We start from the raw sequence: 9,766 nt of genomic DNA on the forward strand, positions 1-9,766 counted from the left end.
TAGTGTATGCGTTTACTTATATGGAACCATAAATTTTACATGATCGTATACTATTGAAAAAATGGCAGCGCAAGAAGAAGTTGGCATCGGAGATTTGGTTCTTTTAGATGAAATTACCGTAGAGAAGGTTGTAGACAACTTACGGATAAGGTAAGATTATATTCTAAGCAGTATTGGATATGACAGTAAATGATAAATTTGGCGGGAAATCAGGAAATGTATGTTGACCTTTCCCTCAATAATTATCGCAGGTGTTTTGCAAGCGTCCCGGTAATTTGTAGTACTTCATAGATCATCCACCAAGAGGGCGTGGCTAACCATGTATTAGCAGGTGGTTGCAATTCGACTTCATATATGTATTCAGATTTGAACTTGACCTAAAAACTTACCCTGAAAAAACATACCCCCGATTTGTAATAAAATCATCCGTTGATAAGAGGATTACAGAATTCGTCATTAAACCTACGTATCAGCGACAATAAATTTGAATTTCTATATATTTTGATTATTTTTATACATAAAACTTGTAATTATAATATAGATTTGATCGCAATGTGTATTGTTACGCAATACAACCGTTAGTATATATTCAAACATGATTAGGTTTTATAATAATTGTTTAAATCTTATCAGGTTCTCTTGTCTATGAGTCATCGTCTCCAGTTTGTATTTAAGCTTTACGATTTGTTTCACTTTGTCGAAACTATTTTCATTTTTCCCATGTCATATGTAGCTACAGAACATTTTTGAATATTATTACTTAAAAACAGTGTGTTTGTTTTATTTCATTAAACCTCAGAAGTCCATGTATTACGTATGTTTGAAAAAAATAAAATAATTTTAAACCCAAGATAGAGAATGCGAATAGATAAGACTTAGCGTGTTAAATACGGAACCTTCTTGTTAAATATGTAATGTTTCCTACGCAAAAAGAATTTTAAAATAAAGTACAAAGTTATATAATTTCTAGCGCGTATTAAATAAGAAAAAGTAAAAATTAAATATCTCGTTATATCACCTTATCCTTGATAGAAAGATAAAGTTTATCTTTAACAAATAAAAATCGAATTCCAATTATCAATTTTGTCATAGTATAAAATACATAAATTTAAATTATCTTTTGTCTATTAATTTACCATTTTTATGTTATATTTCTAAATTTATTGTTCTAGGTTCAATGGTGGTAAGATTTACACATACATTGGTGAAGTATGTGTCAGCATAAATCCTTACAGAAGTATAAATATATATAACAATGAGCATATCAATAAATATAAAGGTAAATGATCGTACTGCACATGTTTTATATTTAAGTAGTATAATAAAAAATGATATGAATTTAAATTTTAGACAGAGAATTATTTGAAAATCCACCACATATCTTTGCAATTGCTGATGCAGTACATAGAGAAATGAAACAACAGGGTCGTGATACCTGTATAGTAATTAGCGGAGAGTCAGGATCTGGGAAAACAGAAGCAAGTAAAATCATTATGAAATATATTGCTGCAGTCACAAATTTAAGTGGTCAGCAAGAAATAGAAAGGTATATCAATTATTCATGAATTATGAATTACTACAATTAAATTTTTGTAGGTCATTGTGGGTTACTATAAGCAAATAAATACAATAAAACAGTTATACCTACTTCATTTGCTTTTAGGATTTTATAGTTTTTAGCATTTAAAATTATTTTTTCTTGTATGTCAGAGTAAAAGATATTCTTATTCAATCCAATTCCATATTGGAAGCCTTTGGAAATGCAAAAACAAATAGGAATGATAATTCATCACGGTTTGGAAAATACATGGATATAAATTTCAATTTCAAAGGAGATCCAATTGGTGGTCATGTTACTAATTACTTGCTGGAAAAGTCAAGAGTTGTATATCAACAAAATGGTGAAAGGAACTTCCATTGCTTTTATCAGGTATCGATCAGTTCTTTTTATTCATTTATTTATTTTTTTTAATATTATATGATATATATTTTATTTTAAATATATAGTTACTAAATGGGTGTAGTGAAGGAGAATTAAATAAACTAAGGCTGGTAAGAGATCCAGCTGCATATTTCTATGTTGGTGCTGGAAATTGTAACAAAGCAAGTCCAAATGATAAAAGTGATTACAAAACAGTCATTTCTGCTATGGCTACTCTTGGGTTTACACAAAATGAAGTACAAACAATCTGGAATATCATTGCTGGCATACTACATTTGGTTCGTTGTAATTGATATAATTTAAATATAAAAGAAAGTCAAAACTTCATTGAAATAATATTTATGTATTTTATAGGGTAACATTACTTTTAAACTTGAAGAGGATAAGCTTTCAATTGCAAACAGAACTGCCTTAAATGATACAGCAAATTTGTTTTCTATTAGCCCACACGAATTAAGTACTGCTTTAACTCAAAGAGTTATTGCAGCAGGTGGAGAAGTAATGCAGAAAACTCATACTTCAACAGAAGCAGAATATGGAAGAGATGCTTTAGCAAAAGTAAGGATCTTTATTTGTTAATAAACATATGTATGTATTATGTATAATAATTTATACCGAATGTTTCAGGCTATATACGAAAGGTTGTTTACCGAAATAGTATCACGTGTCAATAATGCTATTAATGTAAATGATACAGAAACTTATCAGAGATATAGAACAGTGATTGGTGTTCTTGATATATACGGATTCGAAATTTTTGATGTAAATAGTTTTGAGCAGTTTTGTATTAACTACTGTAATGAAAAATTGCAACAACTATTTATTGGTAAGATAGTCTTGCGTAAAATTATTACATTGAACATTTAATGTAACATTGATCTCTAATGTTCTAGAATTGGTATTAAAGCAAGAACAGGAGGAATATCAAAGAGAAGGCATAGCATGGCAAAATATTGATTATTTTAATAATCAGATAATTTGTGAGCTAGTAGAACAACCACACAAAGGAATTATAGCAATTATGGATGAAGCTTGCCTCAATGTTGGCAAAGTCACAGATGAGGTCAGTCTTTGTAAATTATTTCACGTGTATTAAAAGAAATTATTTATTTTATAATAATATTTATTCCAGATGCTTCTGGAGGCAATGGATAAAAAATTGTTTGATCATAAACATTATTCTTCTCGGCAATTAAAACCGATGGATAAAGAACTTCTGCATAAAGTTCAATTTAAAATTAAGCACTATGCTGGAGATGTAATATATAATATTAATGGTTGCTTAGATAAAAACAAAGATACATTATTTCAAGATTTTAAACGGTTACTTTATAACAGTAGGAATTCAATAATTAGCAAAATGTGGCCTGAAGGAGCTCAAAATATTTTAAAGGTATAAAAATACATTCATGATATTGCAATGTATTAAAATGCTTATGTATTTATATTCATTTATTTCAGACAACAAAAAGACCTTTAACAGCTGGAACAATGTTCCGTAATTCTATGATACTTCTGGTTAAGAATTTGACAAGCAAAGAACCATTTTATGTTAGATGTATAAAGCCTAACGAAGTTAAATCACCGGTTGTGTTCGACGAAGAAAGAGTAAATCATCAAGTACGATATTTAGGTCTTGTTGAAAATGTATTAGTCAGGCGTGCTGGTTTTGCGTATCGGCAACGATACGATACATTTTTAAAACGGTATTATCACTTAAATGTACATAATTATTTTATGATAAACCCGTACCAATAACAAAACTGTTTTCATCAGGTACAAAATGATATCTCAATATACTTGGCCAAACTTTAGAGGCGGTACTGATAAAGATGGTGTACGTACATTAATGAATGAAAAGGGTTTCAATAATGATGTGAAATATGGTCATACGAAAATATTCATTCGCTCACCTCAAACACTCTTTGCATTAGAAAAGGTTTATTAATTGATTTTCATTAATTCAATTACTTTATTTAAAATCACCTATACATATGAACCATAATTATATTTATAGGCACGTAGTGATTTGATACCAAGTATTGTGATATTATTACAAAAGCAATGGAGAGGATATTTGTGTCGTCAAAAATATAAAAAAATGAAAGCTGCACTCGTCATAATGAAACATTATCGAAAGTATAAAATACGTACTTATATCAGGGAATTAGAGAAAACCTTCCATAATGCAAAGACGATGCGAGATTATGGTAAGCACTTGGCTTGGCCTCGTGAGAATTTTGCCGTAAGACATGTGATACCTGCTCTGAAAGTTATGTATGGAAGATGGAGGGCATGGATGATTCTCCGACTTATCCCTAGGGAAGATTGGCCTCAGTTACGATTAAAAGTATGTATATCTCACGAAGATTTTTGATTTTCAATTTCAGTGTATAATATTATTATGATAATAGATGGCTGCTGGGAGTGTTTTGCGTTCAAAACGAGCTTATTGGGGACAAGACAGACGGTGGGAAGGAAATTATTTATCCAAGCCAGAAGAAAACCCTCAAAGTGATGTTTTCAATGCTTCGCTAAACAATCTTCGCAATACGGATCATTTTAAGACAGTTTTGTTCAGTGCCTTCATCAGAAAAACTAATAGGTTTGTGTCAAATATATTAAACTATGTGTATTTTATTCTAAATAAATTGTACTTGTAGATTTAATAAACCAAAAGATCGCGTACTAGTAGTTACTGAGCATGCAATATATAAACTTGAAAATTCTAAATTTAAAAATATGAGAAAAGGTATGCCAATAACAGAGATTACTGGTTTGAGTGTATCACCCGGAAGGGATCAACTTATAACAATTCATTCAAATAGAGGAAACGATTTCATTATGTCTATCATTACTAAAGAGGATAAAGTTGGAGAACTTGTTGGTATTTTAAGCAATAAATATAATCAGTAAGTATATATTTAAGATCATTTTTAAAGAAATCTTTCGTCACGACACATGCTAAGAAAATAAATTCTCTATTAGATTACGTTCTGCTGACCTACAAGTTATGGTGGATGTAAAATTTAAGTGTATGTTAGGAAATAAGAGCAAGGTGCTGCGAGTAGAAGTACATCCGGAAGTTATTGAACCAACGTTCAAAAAAGATGGAGATAATATTGTATATGCCATTCCAGCATCGATTGGTATAATCGATGGAAATACTAATGCAAGGTTTCAAACTAGGACAACTAATTAACATAGTAATTTGTTTGATATTCAAGCAGAAGCATTATAGATAAATTATTTTTAAAGCTTCTATGAAAATACTTCGGGATTCTTATTCGTGCATCTTAAAGGTTGTTTTAAGCATTTCTAAATGTACAAATCCTATTGAGTCATTATTAATAAGTTGAAAACAAATGAGTATACATTTATCTGATAATAAGAAGTATTTTTTAGTAAAAAAGATAAACGAAATAATAATTTACGTAAGTAACTTCACCCGGCATGAACCAGATAAGCAAATGAAAGATATCAGATAATTATTGTTTAACAGAATTAATTCTTTTATGTAAATATATATCAAAATAGATTCATTAAAAGTAATGCAATACTTTGCAAGTAATGCAAACGATAAATGTATTACATATGTGAATAACTTGTAAATTATAAAATTGGAATGATATATATATATATACATATATGTATACATATGCATAGTATTTAAGAGAATTTAAACAGTATTGCCTTAAGAAAGTATCATTTTTTGATACACTAGCTTTATTTACGATTGTGGCCTTCTACTTAAATGTTTATACGATATTTGAATACCTAATGAATTTTGTAAAATACGATTTATATTTAATGTTAAAACTGCACTTTATATTGTTCAAATTTTACATTCTTAAGCAAAAAATGTTTTACAACATAAGAATTTTAGTATTCATAGAAGGTTTGTCATTATTTAATTACAATATTGAAAATTTATTAACTATGTTAACATTATAGTTATCTAACGTTACTGTAGTGCTATTGACAAAAGTGATAATAACTTTGTACTTGAAAGATTATAAAGCGATTTTGCACACTGTAAAATGGTGCCATTGTTATAAATAAACTGATCTTTTTATATATTTATATCTGTATAAAATTATTGTATTAGAATGATAAACAGAAACAACACCGAGTTTATTATAAACATTTCACTGCAAGCTAAAAAGTTAAAATGCTTTTCTTGTACTTTTTATTGTTAAAGTATAATAGAATACATTTTTTATACAAAATAATAGGGTGATCTAATCAATGCGTTGATATAGATATATGTATCCTAATTCTTTTGGTGGATTTTCAGATAACGCAACCTATAATAAATAATACATATAAATCTTTTTTAAAGGCATACAATTCTTTACACTTACGACACATACCTTGTCATCATTGTATATTACCCATCGGCCTTCTTTTAAAAGATGACACACATAATGTCCTACCATTGTGGACGTTCCCATGTGAGATATAAATCCCAATAATTTATATACTAGAACATAATACAAAAGAATTAAATACAAAATTTCAAAAATAACAGATGAACGTGATTCAAAAAAGAAACATCGTACGGTGATTTCCATCTCTGAATGTCTCTTCGGAATGGACTGATTCATCTTCAACTTCTAAATTATCTAACTCAGCTTGATGACTAAAAATCCAGTCTGCTGCACGTTCTAAATTGTTGTCAGTTGCTTTAAGAGCTTTCGTTGCTTGTTCTCTTGTGAAACCCATTCCCATTACCATCGCGAGTGCCTCTTCATTCGGCGTAAATCTTTCTTTTCCTAAGATCAATCCAATAATCTCATTTCTCGTATTTATCAATAAATTTAAACCAATGCTAAGTTACCTGATTTTGCGTCAACTCCAGGTGGTACAAACGGCTCCGCAAAATCGGAATCCATAATGTGTTCCATGAGCCAATTAGTAGCTGCTTCTAAATTACGATTCACCGTAAAGTATAGGGCCCTTTTGCAAGCTTCCGGTGGAAATCCCATATCTATTAACTGATTCAATATCACGGTATCGTAAACTGGCGGAGAAGGTTCAGAACCATTTGTTTCTGGCAGTAATTCTTCTGTTGGTTGTAAACCAAACCCACGAAGAGAACTTAAATCCAATATATCCGGCATTTCAACTGCTACATCTAATTTAACAGGTATCCAGGTTTCTTCTCGTGTTACCATGAATTTTTTCAAGTGGATTAATAAATAATCCGGAAAAGTAGCGAGTCTAGTTGTTCTATGAAAAAAATACATTTATTTATTACGTGTAACGTTTACCGTATGAATTATAACTTACTTTTGTGCAGTAGTTTTCTCGTTCAGTGCTGAACTGTAAAATTGTTCTACTATTTCAGACCGAATAAACGCTTGTAAGCAAGACGAAAGCTTTATACGTGGTCTGACAAATGCATTCGAATCTAATTTCTGTCCTTTTGCCTCAGCTTCTTTCTTTGCTTTCTCGTAAGCTTCAACTTCCTCCTATATATTAAAATAGATATAATATATAATGCTCAAACATATTTTATAATCGAACAGTTATATAATTTACCTTGTTTATTGCAGCCTCTACAGGTATTGACAGTGGCAGTAAGTATTCCGGACGATAAGTGTATTTTACCTTATTAGAACGACTGCATTGATGCCTTTCTTCCACTTTAAATTTGAAACATTCGGTTGGATTTGCCTGGTGGCGACTGTGACGCTATTTGATTAATTTCCTAATATTAGTATCATAATTTTATATGAAAGGAAGAACTATTTTTAATATAAAATTTCAAACTTAATTACATCGATAACATTTATAAGGTGAAGAAAGAATTCTTGTGCATCCTGCTGTCCGGTTGTAGAAAATCCAGGATGTTCACGGCAAACTAACGTTTTAAACATCCGCGGAGGAATACCTTGACGCGATTCATTTTCATTATTTGTACTTGGTGGTATTGAGTATTTACCAGACAGTAAACCAATCCCAAGTTTAGCCCTGTAATAGAAATCATTCGTATCTTAAAGTTCTTTAGATGCAATTCTTTTTGTAACTTACATTTGAACGTTAAAATCATTTGCCGGATCGATGTAACTTTGCTGAAATATTGACGGTGCATTATCTACAAATCTGAAATTAATTTCAAATTATCACGTGCTATGTGTATACAAAACAGAGTGAAATATAAGTGTTAAATTCGAACCTTTTAATGAAATCTGGAATCACAAATAACATTTGCATAACACTATTTAAATAGCAAGAATTTCCTAAGTTGGCAAGTCCTGTGTATTCAGGTCCATACAAAGGTGTTAACTTGCTTGCAGCCTCTTGCAGTGCAACCCATTCACCAAATCTTTGATTAAGATCTAATTCAAGCTCCACCATAGATTTATCAGATTTCTCCATTTGACCAATATTAATACCCCAATGAGCTAAATGAGATACCAGATACGGATCCTCCACTATATCATCTTCGTCATATGAAAATACATCCCCCTTCCCTTCTTTAGTTATAGTCCCTAACTTCACAGCTAAAGGATAACCGGTAGCACAATAATGTTCAACAGCATGATCATTTCCTCCAGTTCCATCATAAAATTTACGTCCACAAAGAATACTGCCATCAGTTAGATTGAGCCACAGATTCTGGGTCAAATCACATTTCTCGCATTTCCATCCACTTGGAGGTATCTTTTTTCCAGTATCTAACTGCTTAAGATTTGCCGCATGTCTAAAAATAAAACAAACGGGTAAAATGATGATGCAAATATTTTGTATTACTATTTCAATTTTTAACCTCACTTTGAAACTGCTCTTATTTCTCCATCCCAAGTTCCAGACAATGCATTTACTTCTGCTGCTTTTGTTGCAGCTTCTGCTTCTAATACACCTTTGATCGAAAGCTCTACCTATAAAAATTACATAAAATTTATACATCATTGTTATTCTTCAATCTATTGTTATATGAAACTTACTTCTTGTGGTAAGTCATCTGTTGGATAAGGTATTGATGTGAAATTTGGTAAAATAATGATTTGGTAAGTTTCATGGTAAGTATATTTTTGTATATCTGGTGTAAAACCATCAGCTGTTCCTATTGCTAATCTTGTAATTTTCTTTTCAGGTCCATCTCCTTCATTTTCAGAGGGGATCTAAAAACACAATTGTGTTGTACATTCTACACATACATTTTAATATAATTATATTCTACGAATAACATACTTCTTTTCTTCTTCGTTTAATGTGTAGAAATACAGGATTATTTGTTAACTGATAATAATGCTCTACATGATCCTGACCAAATCCAAGAAATGTGGTGAGATTAACATACAGGCCAGTAGAAGAATCCTTAAAATGAAATAATGAAAATTATTATTATTATAGGATACTTTTATCTGTAATTATAAAATCGTCCTGACATCTTACCGGATTATCGAAAGAATAAACACACTCATCTTTGTATATTTTATCGTTCTTTTGGGGTATCCTTATTTTAGACAAATTTTTCATCAACTCTTCCATCGCAAATCAAATGAGACCGCTGTGAAAATATGAATCCGATCACACAGAATATTTGTATTAAGTTGAAAATAACCTATTTTAAGATCGCCGGTTTTATCGTATTGATGATATGCGTGATTTGAGAAATAAGACAAAAAGGAGCGGAACGTATTCGACTCTTCTTGTTTCTCTTTAAAAACCAGTGGTGCTCAACGATGAACTACGATACTTTCATGATATGACATAATTTACTATAATACATCATTTAACGAAGCATCATGGATAGAAAAACATTTTTTGACACATTGCTCTATTAAATAATTCAACAAAGTTTCTTAATTATAA

The 9,766-nt window shown here is 30.5% G+C and overlaps 2 protein-coding genes across 2 annotated transcripts; one reads left to right on the forward strand and one right to left on the reverse strand.

Moving 5' to 3' along the window:
- Positions 1-9: 9 nt before the first annotated feature.
- Myo31DF (Unconventional myosin ID) lies at positions 10-5,761 on the forward strand. The gene is made up of 15 exons (XM_034320995.2): positions 10-150; positions 1,173-1,279; positions 1,351-1,546; positions 1,711-1,930; positions 2,008-2,220; positions 2,297-2,500; positions 2,570-2,768; positions 2,836-3,005; positions 3,075-3,335; positions 3,404-3,648; positions 3,719-3,881; positions 3,960-4,292; positions 4,357-4,547; positions 4,606-4,854; positions 4,931-5,761. Exons 1-15 carry the CDS (start codon positions 62-64, stop codon positions 5,142-5,144), a joined length of 3,054 nt encoding a protein of 1,017 aa, XP_034176886.1. The 5' UTR covers positions 10-61; the 3' UTR covers positions 5,145-5,761.
- A 90-nt stretch (positions 5,762-5,851) lies between these two features.
- On the reverse strand, positions 5,852-9,734 carry Usp5 (ubiquitin specific protease 5). Its single transcript, XM_034320997.2, has 13 exons — positions 9,347-9,734; positions 9,143-9,268; positions 8,896-9,072; positions 8,723-8,829; positions 8,124-8,651; positions 7,979-8,050; positions 7,726-7,918; positions 7,487-7,639; positions 7,235-7,416; positions 6,783-7,174; positions 6,505-6,717; positions 6,316-6,425; positions 5,852-6,249 (listed from the first exon to the last, which is right to left on the reverse strand). Exons 1-13 carry the CDS (start codon positions 9,440-9,442, stop codon positions 6,184-6,186), a joined length of 2,415 nt encoding a protein of 804 aa, XP_034176888.1. The 5' UTR covers positions 9,443-9,734; the 3' UTR covers positions 5,852-6,183.
- Positions 9,735-9,766: the final 32 nt, after the last annotated feature.

The sequence above is a fragment of the Osmia lignaria genome, chromosome 12 (genome assembly GCF_051020975.1).
Source record: "Osmia lignaria lignaria isolate PbOS001 chromosome 12, iyOsmLign1, whole genome shotgun sequence".
Taxonomy (NCBI): domain Eukaryota; kingdom Metazoa; phylum Arthropoda; class Insecta; order Hymenoptera; family Megachilidae; genus Osmia; species Osmia lignaria.

Coding starts and splice junctions, on each gene's coding strand:
- Myo31DF (XM_034320995.2), top strand. CDS start 62: ATGGCAGCGCAAGAAGAAGTTGGCATCGGAGATTTGGTTCTTTTAGAT. Junction 3,006..3,074: donor TTGGCAAAGTCACAGATGAG/GTCAGTCTTTGT, acceptor TATTTATTCCAG/ATGCTTCTGGAGGCAATGGA. Junction 3,336..3,403: donor GAGCTCAAAATATTTTAAAG/GTATAAAAATAC, acceptor CATTTATTTCAG/ACAACAAAAAGACCTTTAAC.
- Usp5 (XM_034320997.2), bottom strand. CDS start 9,442: ATGGAAGAGTTGATGAAAAATTTGTCTAAAATAAGGATACCCCAAAAG. Junction 7,919..7,978: donor AATGATTTTAACGTTCAAAT/GTAAGTTACAAA, acceptor TTTCTATTACAG/GGCTAAACTTGGGATTGGTT. Junction 7,175..7,234: donor GAGAAAACTACTGCACAAAA/GTAAGTTATAAT, acceptor TTTTTTTCATAG/AACAACTAGACTCGCTACTT.